A 14,344-nucleotide genomic window follows, 5' to 3' on the forward strand; every position below is an offset into this window, starting at 1 on the left:
CTGTAAAAATTTGGAAGTACAAGTAACTTCTCATAAGAGCCTGCAAAAGGACATGCCTATTTATTGCCTGGTATTCCTAAAGCTGATACAACATTCCCATTGTGACTCATGCTGGAAAACATTCATTCCAGGGAATATAATTCCTGAAATATAAGTAAATTTGTAAAAGAAATTATTATTTAATAAAAATAATTATTTTTCTGCAATAAGAGTTTGCATCAGACATTCAAGCAGACTTAAATTCAGTTAAAAATTCAGATTGAAATATACTGCATGTGGGGATTCCAAGAAGGAGAGCACATGTTTTCCATTTTGTATAAGATTTTACCCAAATTGTTCATCTCTTACTGCAATGTTCTTGCATTTTATATTCATAATTTATGTCTATCATTAATACTTTTAATCATAGGTATGAAATGCACAAATACAATACTATCCAAAGTAATATGCTCATTTTATGTCTATAAAATCTAATATTGTTATATTCTGTGATTTCTTATTTTTTATTATTGGCAGTATGAAGATATAAATCTTCCTCTGTTCATTATAAAAATGGTTATCACAGCATTTAGTTGTATTATATAATAAACAGGTAAAAATAATTATAAAAATAAAGTCTATACAATAATATTAATGTAAAATATTATTTATGTTAAAAGTTAGTGTTTCATTGCTTTAATTGTAAATATACAAAGGAGTGCGTGTTATCAGCAAAGGCACTGCAACACAATATTGCCCTAGTCAGTCTGTTAGCCCACATACCTATATTAATAGCAAAAGCAATTCACTTGCAATCAAATATTTTCGGTACTTCTTTCCATTAATTATTCAATTATGTGTCAGTACACCAAATAACTTTCCAGTACTCAGTTCAACAATCAAGTCCTTGTGGGTGACAAAGAATTGCACTTTCATGTATAACATAACCTCTATTTCCCTAACCCACCAAGAGATTTCACACCTCTTTTGGCACATGAATAAGTTGGCCTGTACAATTATTGCAACAGCCTTGTAGGTGCAAAGTGAAAGGACACCATATATCTACTTTCGGTTATTAGTAGAATTTCAATTATGACACAGGTATAATAAGAAGTGTACAAGTTTGATAATGTCCATCATTTTACTAACTTCTCATCATTGCTGAAGGCATTATTATATTCTTCTAAATAATCGAAATCTACAAATTTTACAAAGCCCCACACTCAATTCCAAGAAAATCACTCTGGTATCTGGTGGCCAAAGTGGCAATAAGACAGATTTTACTCCAAGTACTTTGGCCTACACCTATTAATAGTCATTCAACAAATGATCTGTATGTGTTTATCTTTCATCATCATGAGCTTGTATAATAGGATCATTTAAGGACACAGTGCATCAATCTTGTTCCCCGCTATCATTATTATTAATATAAGAAGTTCTAAGATATTGAGTTTTACAAAGAAACCTAACAAGTTTTGTGTCTTCCATTAATGAATGTGGGTATTTAACTGAATAATATGCATTATGATCCTTCCCATGACATTGCAGCCTAACACTACACATTTTTACTTCCTGTGTCTAAGGCTTTCTGTTCAGCACGAAGATCACTTGAAGCTTGCCTCACTGTCTGCATCCCCAAACCACCCCTGATGCTGATAGCTCTCTCTCATTGTGGTAGTGGTCATAGAGTACAGAACTTGAGTGCCAGGAGCCGGGATACTAGATGGCTGATGCTGGCTCACACTGCTCATTGCTGTGGATGTGCGGCTGCGGGCAGATCTTGGGGAGTGTTCAGGGCTGCTCAAGTCTCCGGCATCCCAGTGTCGCCGTCCAGGAGCAACCCAATGCTCAGTAAACTCAGAAGCAGATCTTGCAAGAGAAGGTTGACTTACAGACCGAACCAAGCTCCCAGTCTCCACTCCTCTTCCTCCATAATCTTCATCTTCAGATGCTATTCCATGTACTCCACCCATCAACAGCAAATCATCATCATCATAGAATCGCCGAGGACCTCCTGGCCCTGGACGGTAATATGAACTTGGCCCACTGGCATCACTCAAGGTATCTGCAGCATCAGGACGAGCGAAGTCAACCATGACTTCCGTCATGGAACGGACATCCATATCTGAACGAAGACTGGACCGCGAAGTTCTGCGAGATCTTGGTATTGGGTCAATGCCAGTTGAACCTGAAGTTCCAGGGGGTGGAACAACATCAGGGACAAGGGTTCGCACAGATGACCCACCATCGGAGTCATATTCATACAGAGTGGGGAGTGAGCTTCTTCGACTCCTTGTATCCCAGTCACTCTTACGCCTGTAGCGGGAATTGGAGGGCCCTCCACGCTGGTCAAAAGATGGCTTATCATGCGGGGAAAGAATACGAATAATTACATCCCATTTCTTCGGCTCAAAAAGTTTCTCGTATCGTTGATCCTTTCGGATTCTTTCATAGTCTTCATGTACTGTGGCTTCTGTGAGTAGGGTTCTTAGAGTTGATTCTGTGGTGATGATCTGACGCCACTTGGCACGGTCTTCAGTCGTGAGAACAGCTTCTTCTGTGAAAACCTCACTGGATGTTCCTTGGGGCTGAAGTTCTTCTGTCGGTGGTGGATTTAGAACTCTTATCAGCACATCCCAATTAGGAATGGGCGGGTCTTGTGGTGGTACTTCAAGGGTGCTCAGATAGCTGCGTTCAATGTCCACTTGTGCATGATGTTGCTCAACAGTGGGTGTTGTGGGGTAGCCAGATATGGATGATGATTCAGAGAAACTCTCCCAGTCTGGACCAGGCTCACTGCCCTGCGTAGCTTCTTGAGCATTGGGTGCTGGGTAGTTTCGGATAACTACATCCCATTTTGGTGGCTGAGGCCTTGCATGGTACTCAGTCACTTGCCTTCTATGCCGCTCAATGTCTTCAATTGTGCGTTTCTCAGTGATAGTCCTCAGGAATACGTCATCCACAACATGAGATGTGATCTCAGGCCGACGAGACACAACCACTGGTGGCTCCAGAAGCTCAGCTGTGTTGACCTGATAATCGGTCTCACTGGTATAATGTGTAGATGGTACAATTGGTGGCGGGGGTGGAGGAGGTGGTGCAATGGTGGTAGTTGCAGGAGCATATCGTTTGTGGGAGCTGTCAACTATCTCAGACATTGACCGCGTGTCCGTCATCTCCGTATTGAGGCTTGTTAAAGAGCGTGCCGAGGTAATGGACATGCGTCTGTGAGGAGCATCAATGAAATCTTCTCCCTGGGACCAGTTGTCATTATCTGGAATGGATCTCTGTGACAGTGTCTCTGCTGTCTCACGGGTCTGAAGCTGTTCCTGTTGACGGCGCAAGATGCGGGAATAAACAGGAGGCGTCTGGGCATACTTGGCAGGAGGAGGCGGTGGGTGCAACTCCGGAACATAAGTGAAGGTTGTGGCAGGTGGCTTGGGAACGTCTTCCAATGATCGCTGTATCTCTTCCCTTTCCAAAATGGTTGTGAGATTCCTGGCCTGTGTGCTCATTGTGCTCTCAGAATCAGAAGGGGTTGGTGTAGGTGTTGGTGGGGGTGGAGGAGCTCTCTTAACCCGGACCGAGACATCAAACTTGGGTTCCGGTGGAGGTGCAACAACAGCAATGGGAGGTTTTGGTACTACACTTACTACAGCTGTTTCTGTATGTTGGCCATACTCTTCAGAATAGAAGCTAGACATCGCTTCTTGATGCACAAACGCCTTGTTGTCATATGATCCTGCTGAACTGACAGTACTTGGCCGACGCAAACTGCGGGTGTCCACATCTTCCACCTCAGAGTGGGCTGAGCTGGGAGACTCGGATGGGTAGTCACTGGGCAAGGTGTCTGAATGTTCACCGGGTATAATGAGGGCTGCCTCAGAACCTGAGGAACTGCCAGTTGCTGTGGCTGCAGCGTGTGCCCGAGGAATCTTGAGCCCCTCAAACATAGAAATGTTACCCAGGCTGGAACCAGAGAGTTTAGTGATCTCGGAGCCAGTGCCTGCGGAAGAGAAGGGATGCCTCCTGACTACTGTAAATCTCCGCTTCTTGAGGCAGATGTATGAGCACCCAAGACCCAGCAGCAGCAGTGAGAGGAACAAGATGGCACAGATGATAAGCAGAATGTGGAACCCTTTCAGTGGTGGTTCTACTGGAGATACTGGCGGCACAGGTTCCAAACTGAAAATTTATATAGAAAACCTGAGATTTCATTTTTAGTTCAGTTAATATGAAGGGGGACCCAAAAATAACTGGAAACGACCTGTTGCGCGCGCATGCTTTGTAGTTACGAGTTGTGCTGCTAGGTGGTGTTAGCTGGGGGTCTCCCGCGACTGTTAGTGAGCTGGCGTCAGTCTGAGTTAAGTGGTTTGTCTGTGGTTCTCTGTTGTGTGCGTTCCTGTTTCAACCCTTTGGCGATTAGTGAGATGGCCGACCAGAAGGAACAAAGAGTGTGCGTGAAATTTTGCTTTCTGTTAGGGAAAACTGCACTTCACTCTTCAAGTCGCGGCAAACATTCACGCGGTTTTCTCTTTGGTCATCTCCGAGCAAGCGAGGAACAAACTTTGCAGACACCCGTCTCATGTGCAAACCTTCGGTTAAAATTCTCTGGACCGTGCTCCATGAGATGTTCGTTTCCTCAGAAAGTTGGTCAATGGTCTTCCGACGATCTTCATCAATTTCACGCACACTCTTTGTTCCTTCTGGTCGCCATCTCACTAATCGCCAAAGGGTTGAAACAGGAACACACACAACAGAGCACCACAGACAAACCACTTAACTCAGACTGACACCAGCTCACTAACAGTCGCGGGAGACCCCCAGCTAACACCACCTAGCAGCACAACTCGTAACTACAAAGCATGCGCGTGCAACAGGTCGTTTCTGGTTATTTTTGGGTCCCCCCTCGTATTGCTGCAAGATTCCATTAAGACTGTATTTTGTATATTTCAAAGTTAATAGTTTCTAATATAAACTACTTTCTTCTGAATTCTATGTATGTATGTATGTATGTATGTGGTTTTTCATGTCTCATTTTCCAGTACAAAATGTTTAAAATAACTTGAGATGTACTAGAACGAGTTTACTTCAATTTTTGTCTTGGGTGCTTCTGAATTCTCTGTTATTTGTCATCACAATATTTAGCAAAGTACTGAAAATAATATTTTTCCCTAACATAAAGTCAAATTTCCTAAAATCATTGGAAAAAGGGAATTGGGAATAATTCCTTTGGTGCTTCGCTTTCTTTTTCAAAAAGGGGCTGATATTAGAAGAAAAGATGCACGCCAGGTTTTACAACAAGTCAAGGAATACTTTTATAAATGTCTGAATGCACTTTTACCATTGTCCTCATTTCATAATTCTACAATCAAAAATAAAAGAACCGCTTTATATATTCAAGCCAACAACTTGACATGATGAGTACAGTACACACATTCGTTCACAGCTCTCCCATGCAACTATGTAACTGCAACAAAATAGCTTATGAACTGAAGCCTGGGTTTGGAAGAATGTATTACAAAGTGAAATTTGGTGATACACTTATTGCTTCAGTTCAGTATATTTTGTAACCTAATTTCCATAGAAGATAGTACAGTTTTATACCATCAACATAATTACAATGGAAGAAAGCAGTCTTCTGGGATGTGGCACCGTGTAGATGTGGTGCAGACTGGTCTGCTTGTACTGGTTCTCACAGTCCCTTCACTTGCGGATTTTCTTATTTTTCCTTCTACCCTTAAGGTGGAGTCGATACATTCCTCCGAAACATCGGTTAACACCACATCTACACGGTGCCACATCCCAGAAGACTGCTTTGTTCACAGTCACCGCCATGAAAACCTCAAATCTTACATAATTACAATTGTTGCCACTACTTGTAAGACAATAACAATCATATTATTGTTAAAATTATATGATATGAAGAAATGTAAACACTCACCTGCATACCACACAACTTAAAATCATCTCTTAAAATAAGTGTAACAAAATCTGTGATTTGAAATACCTATTTCAAAAAAGAAATGGAAAGTGAAAATTAGAGAAGCCTTTATGTTATTCAGTAATATGTTGTTACAATCTTTTAACAAAGAAAAGGTACAGAAAACGTTTAAAAGCTTTAGTGAAATACAATATGGAACTTGGTAGCTAGATAGACACAAACATTTCAGAATGCATGCAATTCAGATTACAAACTACCAGAGTGAGTATACAGGAAGATGCATAATCATGCCTGGTTACATCACAGAAAGAGGTTATACAGCATACTGTTAACAGACGAGTATACACGTGACAGGCAACCTAAGCAACAGATGAGTGTCCTACTTTATGAAACTTACATATAGTGACGAAATCATGCTCTGATATCAGTCATGAAATGTTATCTGGCCCATATTTATCTGAATTTTATATCCAGTAAATATTTGTAAAATAATGTTCAGAATATTTAATGGGTGTACTGCAGGATAATTAGTTCCTAAACGCTTGTGATGGTAGTTGATTCATTACAGTATTATTATGTCATCATCCCCCCCCCCAGCCTCTGAATTGTTTTTAAATGGTTCACTGTACAGAAACCTGGTACATGGCAGAAAATACAGATATTCTGTATTAAATTTCTACTGTGATTTAGCTTGCAGTGACACTTTTCTGAGTGCAATAACAGACTTGTATCATAAAGGTAAACAAGCTATGCACCATTCCTACTCTTGCCTGCTATCCTAGGGTTCACACAGCCGTCATCAGGCATAGTTACTCATACTAAAATTGTTGCACTGTGACTCCAATTTAGTCGCATGTGCAATGCATAGTCACTTTCAGTAAGCTGGTACCTGGCGACTGCCAGCAGCACGCGTTGCCAACTGTGCGTAATAACTGTGTTGATATGTTTGGCAGGAATGTAATATCTTTTAAGGAAAGTGGTGCGCGTGTGTTGCTATCTGATGTAGAGTTTGTATAGTGTTTCGAATATGGAGTTACATATCTATGTGTGTGTGTGTGTGTGTGTGTGTGTGTTTATGCGCTATTGTGTTCCTTGTGTTTACAGTACATTTCCTCACTATATATTCCAATATACAGAGAATGGATAAGGAGCGTATCCCAAAGAAAATATTATACAGTACAATAGGTGGTAGGAGACGTGCTGGGAAACCAAGAACTAGATGGATTGATGCGGCGGAAGAAGATGCAAAGAAGTTAATGGGCATAAGGAAGAGAGCAGCGCAGGATAGAGAGGAATGGGGGGGCTTGATAAGGGAGGCCAAGGCCCGACATTGGACTGTTGCGCCATAGAAGAAGAAGAAGAAGAAGAAGAAGAAGAAGAAGGAGGAGGAGGAGGAGGAGAATAAGTGTGTGCGTGCGTGTGTGTGTGTGTTTTATGAATGTAGGGTTTTTTCTAGCATGTTTAAGTGTTTGTCTTTTTTGTCTTTTTTTATCCTTATTTTATTATGTCCATGGTGTCCATAATGGTTCCATGGGTATGTCCTGTCCTGGAAGTATAGTTTTTAAGTTGGTTATTTAAATACACTCTCAGTGATGAGACTACATAGCACAGATGACAGGACAATTAATAAGCATGGAGCTGTTGGTAAAATGAGAGGTGGTAGGGGAAACAGAAGCACTAGGAGAAAACCTGCCCAAGTGCCACATTGTTCACCAACATCCCCACATGACGTGACCTGGGATCGAACTCAGGCTGCTACGGTGAGAAGCCGGAAGATTGTGCCCATGGAGAGGTGCAAGAGAACGTTAATGGTTAGTAGCAGCTTACATGAAGCTGGGGAGTCCAGCAGGTATCGAGGCTACAGGTGGAGGATATCTGCACACCACTGTGATCACTTCATCACCCTCCATCTCGAGGCCCGGGTGGAAGCGAACCACGATGTTGTTAGTGAACACACGGGTGAGGTCCTACAAGAACACAACTATTAGTGAGGGAAAGCACTCACATGGGGAGGGGCGCCAGTGGTGGGGGTGCCACCGGGGGAGGGTAGCGACAGACGATGGTGATTATCTCATCACCCTCCATCTCAAGTCCAGGGTGGAACCGGACCACTACGTTGTTCGTGAAGACCCTCTGGGGATCCTGCTGAAACAGAGCAAAGTGTCAGTCCACAGTAGACAGGCCCGCCGAGAGGCGTTCCCTCCTCGCTGCCCCACCGACGAGGACCTTAAACTGTGACGAATATGTCGTATCGTATCGTGGTGTTACTCAACGGCTTCCAGCATCGAGAATATTAGTGTCTGGCGGTAATTTGGAAGGAAACGGACGTGGCCTAGACGATGTTCTTTCCAGGCACTTGCCTGGAGGACCTGAGGAAAACCACGAATCCTCAGAAGTGATAGATGGTTTCCCGGCCGAGATTCGAACCCAACACCTCCTTACTACAAGTCTAGAGCGTTAAGCCAAGACAAGCCTCTTCGGTGTCATATTACACCATGGTCTAGGCATATAATAATAATAATAATTTCTTTATTTAGGCGCTTGCCAGCAGCGAGTGGCCTATAACAAGTAAGCACTGAGAGTGTACGTAACAAAAGCTAGATTAAGGCTAGACACAGAATTAGACTAAAATGTAATCCTAGACAATAAAATCCTTTATTAGCTTCCTTGACTGCAGAGAATTCAGCAAAGTAACTATCTGGGTGCTGGGGTTGGATTCACGGCGCGAGCTAGGACTTTCACGTCGAGTTTTAAAATGTTTGGATATTTATCTTCGCATTCTGCTTAGACACAAGAGACAAACCTGAGTTTACGTATCAGGGAACTCAGACTTACGGTATCTTGTATGAGCGGTGTTTTGTTCTAGTGCCTATCCTCATTCATAACACGCCATTGTTTTCCGAACGTGTTTCCACTTCGCCATTTGCTACTGTTGCGCACGTAGATTGCTGCAAAATCTGGCTATCGCTTGGAATCTCTTTACGCAGATGAAAGAAAACAAACGCAGCTGTCAGCAGGTAAACGACAGACATAACTAACTTGCATCTGAGACACTCGGAATCAAGATAAAGGTATTTGCTGTCTGTCTGCAAGAACCTCAGACGGAGACCTCAAATGGTATAGAAGTAAAACGCCACTGTTTTTGCGCACGCAACGGTCACTTTCATTTCCGCTTCCAGAAATTGGGTGCGTATTATGTTCGGGTAAATACGGCTTATTTTCCTTAACATAAACCATACATCCACTAAGTAAATGTAGGAAACGAGAGAACATTGAATCAAAGCAAATTTATATCTCAATTTTGTTACTTGCAAGGTTACATGAAATAGCCTCCTGGAATTATGATTTAGTAAGGGAAAATTGTATAGAAATATCTCTTGTGCACACCGTGAAACAAGTCGCTACTATATTTGGAAGAAACTAAGTGGATTTTTAAGAACTATCTACAACTTGAACCTTCAAAACGTAGTCCTACGTAAGTACGGAATTCTTCGTTACTGGTCATGTAGCGTGGAACACTATGACTGCTCATAACGGAATCTGTTTTCTGCGCTATATTACGCATGCGTGTTTGGTGACAGGCCTGGATAGGTTCATCTGCCTCCCTTCACTTCCAACACCTTGCAAAATGGTTAAATATTTTACTGAAAATGGGTACGCGTTAGCGTAGTTAGTTGAGGCACTATGCTACAAGCCAGAAATTCACGGGATTGATTCCCGATCAGTTTATTGGATGTAGGAACCTCGACGTCTCACATCCCTATGGGCCTCCATGGCCTCTTACAGGGATAGCTTTACTTTTTTTTTTTTTTGCCTTTTAATGAAAACAGACTTCATAAAAAGAAACAGGCCAGTGGGCAAGGACACAGCCACTTACTCCAAAACACTTTCGAATTAATTATGCACCAATCATTCTACCATTCAACGCTATACAGTCCGAGATACTGAAAACATCGTAAAAGAGTGCACAAAAAACATGCCATGTCATGTCACGGAAGGCCACTGTCGAGAGGACCTCACACTTCATACAGCAAGAGCGACGTGCTCGGAACAAGGGCTTATCAAGGAATCCACGGAGGCATGGGAGCGTCATATAATGAAAGAACCCCTGTATGTCTGGAGCCCCCAGCCGAGTGTCTCTGATGCTGCGTATTGAAATGAAATCCTTGAGACCTGGAACACGGACACGCCAACACACGAAACGTCTTCGCTCCCAGACTACGTGTTCATATAATTGTGCTTAATTTCAGATGCGATGACTCACAAACTATGTATGTGCCTCTTCCTACTGGGAGGTGACATCAACAAGTGAACCGGTTCAAACCCCAACCTCCCGTGTCACGCGGCTTCTAGCACACCTAAATGGCGTCAGAGGGGCAACTCGGTATACTTCGTTTAAAGATATTCATTCACTTACCAGTTGTCATTTCAGTCTGAGACAGACATGAAGAAAATGGAAAAGTTCTGGGAAGAACTTACGGCACTTACTGCCTACTCCACCAGCCCCGGATGGTGATCGTGGTGGTTACGGAGCAGTCTGTGAAATGAGAATTGGCAAGGGAACCGAAATCTACTTTAGTGACAATTTGTCCACCACAAATCCCACATGACGTGAAATGGAATCGAACCCTGGCCGCCGCCGTGGGAAGCCAACCTATGGCACGGCCTAACAATCTCCATGATTAAGCTAGAATGACATAAAATGTTTCATTTCCACTGAAATGAATACCTCTGAATAAATATAACGAACTCAACTCCATTACAGCTCAGAGGAACCCTAACGCGATGCTCGCAGCGTCTGAGGACAACCCAGACAAGAACACGACAATGTCTGAGAACCCACCTGCTTGGTGCCGCATCCCTTCAACGGCAGCTCCAAAGTATAGCTGATCTCCCCTTTGCCAACAACTTGGCAAGCGCTGTTGCGGTCGAAATCTGCGTAGGCGATGCCGAAGAAGGGTTCGTTGAACTTGAGCTCCACTTGCATGGAGCCCGCCCCGCAGTTCAGAGTCCCCTTCGTTCTGTTCAAGAATATGACGGACGATAAGTCATCCAGTTTTGTGACCTTCCCATCCAGCGTGGCCGAGTCCGGCAGCCCTTCGCCGATATACGCCACATCATTGGCTTGGCTTGCGTAGTTCGACTGGCCCACGGCGTCTGGAGGGGCCAGGCACAGCAGCGCCGCCGTCGCGACGACGAGCGTCCACCTCAGCAGCATCTGAGACACGGGAAACAAAGTCTTAGTCATTTCAGGGGCACCCTTATCTCCTTAAGTACACATACATTTTTGTTCTTCCTGCAGTTCCACATATTTCGACAAAGTTTGGGATCATCATGTAAGACATCCTTGGGGAAGTTTTGGACAATTGAAAACCCGAAATTTCTTAGTTTTAGTGCCCTCACAAACCTTGTAGATCATGTTGTTCTTGTTGTTTACCGCTCGAGAAAATTCGTCCTAGAATCATGAGTCCCCCCGCCCCCAGGTAGAGCAAAGAAAAACCTCAACGTCAGAAAACTCTCGCTCACCCTATATGCATATGTCACGCTTTATGAGATATTTAAGTTTCAATTTTGCTAAAATAACGGAATTCTTAAATTTGGGGGGGATTTACAATTTACTTTAGAAGAATACCATTATCTTCCACAAATTATATGCTACCAAATAAAAGAACACCGTTAAAACATCAGTGCGTGATGAGAAATAGTTTAATATAATTAAACATTCGAAAAATTACTGAATAACATCTATAAAAGAGGTAGGTTCGTAGCACTGCACTCGCATTGTTTAGCCGAATATTTTTCATTCATTCATTCGTCAATGACTCTACAGCCCGTTTCGGGGCCCTGGTCACTTTTCAGTTCCTTCATCCTACACACAGTCGGTAGGACTCTTTGGATGGAGGATCAGCCAGTCGCAAGGCCTCCACCTACACACAAGACAACACGAACACAGAATAAACGGACACAGACATCCATGCCTCGAGTGGGATTCGAACCCACTACTCCACCGTTCGAGCGGGCGAAGAGACAGTTCATGCCTCAGACAGCGCGGTCACGGTAACTGACAATTACACGTGTTACATAGTTAATTTTCTTACAGTTCTATAACATAAATTTAAAATCAGGAATATCAACTTCAGAACTTTCCAGTGTACTGCATTTCATAACTATATATGTACATTACGACCGGCCACGGCCCAGTCAATCAGATTCTCCATATTCAAGATCTCAAAGAAGTGAATTTGGTAGTATAGACTATTTCATAACGAAAAATATAACTGAAAATGCAGTAATCTGTTTCTGGCTCGTTGGTTGCAAGTTCCTTCGGTACGTCAGCGAAATTCTACCGGACTACACGACGTCACACTCCAGAGGACAGTAGTCTTCGAGTGTTGGTTCCACTTGGCATTTCCACAGCGCGTGTTGCAATGTTAGACGCCTTTTAAGGAAGAACTGCTCTGCGCTCCACGGACTTCGTCCTTGGGCGTTCTTTCTGCATACATTACCGCCTCCGTGAAAGGCTGTGCGGTGGGCATGAAAAACCCGTTGGTTTTCATTTTATATTTTTATTACACATGCAAATTAGCGTCTCTTTAATTTGTGAGTGCCGTGTGGTGTCCTTGGGCTGCGGGTTACAAAGATGAGTGTGTGTGTCCGTGTGGGTCTCACAAAGAACGGTTCTCTACAGGTCCCGGACATGTCTCTGTCAAGTATCACCCTAACACGGACAAGTGTAGAACAAGCACCTTCTGTTCTACAAGTGAAAAACTGAGGCCGTCATAACACTGCTATATCCATCTGCTATGTTTTCCTTGTCACCATATGCAGCACGCGTGGGACAAGACAAAAATGCACTGAAACTTTTGGTACGGAAATCTGAACGAAAGAGGCAACTCGGAAGACCTTGGACTAGATGAACTAAGAGGTAAAAAATGTAACGCTATCCTTGTGACAGACCGTAGAGGCTCAATAGGGTTGTGAGACGTCGAAGCTCCCAAATTTTCTAGGCTCACAGATGACAGTGAGGTTATCAGCCTTACTTACCGGCCGGCCTTTACCCCTAGGAAGATTCCTGGTACTCATTTCTGTTAGAGGCTGAGTCGAGTCCAGGGCCACAGTGCGGCTGGAAGGTTTAGGTCAACTGAAAATTCCAATTACCTCGTCGGGAATCGAAACCGCGACCTTCCGGCTTGCAGCATAGAGATGGATTAAACAGAATCTTAAATGAATACGATGGTCAGGTATGGACTACACACCTTCCCGTTGCTGATCTCGTCTGCGGCGCTGGTGTCGTGTGTTTGCTTACCGACGCTGTTAGTATCTCAGGGTACACAGCGTCCAATGGTCGATCATGGCTTGGAATGGATGTGGAAGGAAGTGACTTCTGTCTAGTTCGTGATATTAGCCCGGTATTCGCCTGAAGGGAGTGGATAAAACCACGAAAAACTTCAGTCAGGATAGTCGGTGTCCTGGCTGAGCTTCGAACCCGGAATATTCCGAACACAACTCAGAATCATTATCTCTACTACCAGTTCGGATCAGAGGTGGAATCAGTCTCCAACATTCGAAGATCCCTACTGCATCCCTCTTCAAGGCTAAGTGGACTTCCATCGTAAGACGTCCAACACAGCCAATAACGCCATAAAATGATACGTCCTTATAAAAGTGCCAACCCTGAGAATATAAATATAAACTCCCTTTCAGAAAGATCTCACTGACGCTGAAGTTTCCCTCTACCTGAACAACAAACGCCGTGGTTCTAGTCCGCAAGCTAACTATACCGACCGAGCGACCGCCGCTTGTCGGCGAAGTCAGTACCAACTTTAGCGGATAGAGGGTGTTGCGTGGTCAGGTAACGAATCCCCACGGTTTCCCCACGAATTTCGGTTTTGTAGACCAGTCCCTCTACCTCAACCGCCCAAAAAACAGGATGAACACCAAATAGCAGGCCATGAAGCCCTGACATTATCGACACCTGCCAAAATATGCAGGAGTCAGCTTGCCACTGCAGTCCTCTCGAATGTCCTCATAATCAGCCACAACAGTCCCTCCGTCAAAATCGTGAAGGGCGAGCGATTCGCGTCTGGATGCAAAAATGGCGAGGATACGGGATTCGCTTGTTTCTTTTCTGATGAAGTAATGGTTGATTTCATAGTTCAGATCGTCGCTTGATCAACTGGTACGTACCAAAGCAGCCAAGAACTCTCTGCTTTTATGAAACCAAAAGAACGTCGACTGAACATATCTGGGAACAGGGCGACTGGGAGAATGTTTCCACCGGAAACGGAAGAAGCTTCTGGAAGCTGAAGACAATACATGACTTGTACCCTTCTCCAAACACCATTAGAATGAACGTATAGATGAGGATGATATAGGCGGGGCATGTAGCACGAATAGGAGAGATAAGAAATTCAAGCATAA

The 14,344-nt window shown here is 43.6% G+C and overlaps 1 protein-coding gene across 4 annotated transcripts in view; it reads right to left on the reverse strand.

Annotated features, from left to right (window-relative positions):
* Positions 1-385: 385 nt before the first annotated feature.
* The window catches only part of LOC111873968, an 88,747-nt gene continuing 74,788 nt past the window's right edge, over positions 386-14,344 (reverse strand). For all 4 annotated transcript variants that reach the window (XM_023869084.2, XM_023869082.2, XM_023869083.2 and 1 more), the window contains 3 exons: positions 10,767-11,141; positions 7,929-8,065; positions 386-4,164 (listed from right to left, as the gene is read on the reverse strand). In XM_023869084.2, the coding sequence (XP_023724852.1) occupies positions 1,584-4,164; positions 7,929-8,065; positions 10,767-11,141 (3,093 nt within the window). In that variant the 3' untranslated portion in view covers positions 386-1,583. The remainder of the gene's footprint in view (positions 4,165-7,928; positions 8,066-10,766; positions 11,142-14,344) is intronic.

This window comes from Cryptotermes secundus, unplaced genomic scaffold (genome assembly GCF_002891405.2).
Source record: "Cryptotermes secundus unplaced genomic scaffold, Csec_1.0 scaffold870, whole genome shotgun sequence".
Classification (NCBI taxonomy): Eukaryota; Metazoa; Arthropoda; class Insecta; order Blattodea; family Kalotermitidae; genus Cryptotermes; species Cryptotermes secundus.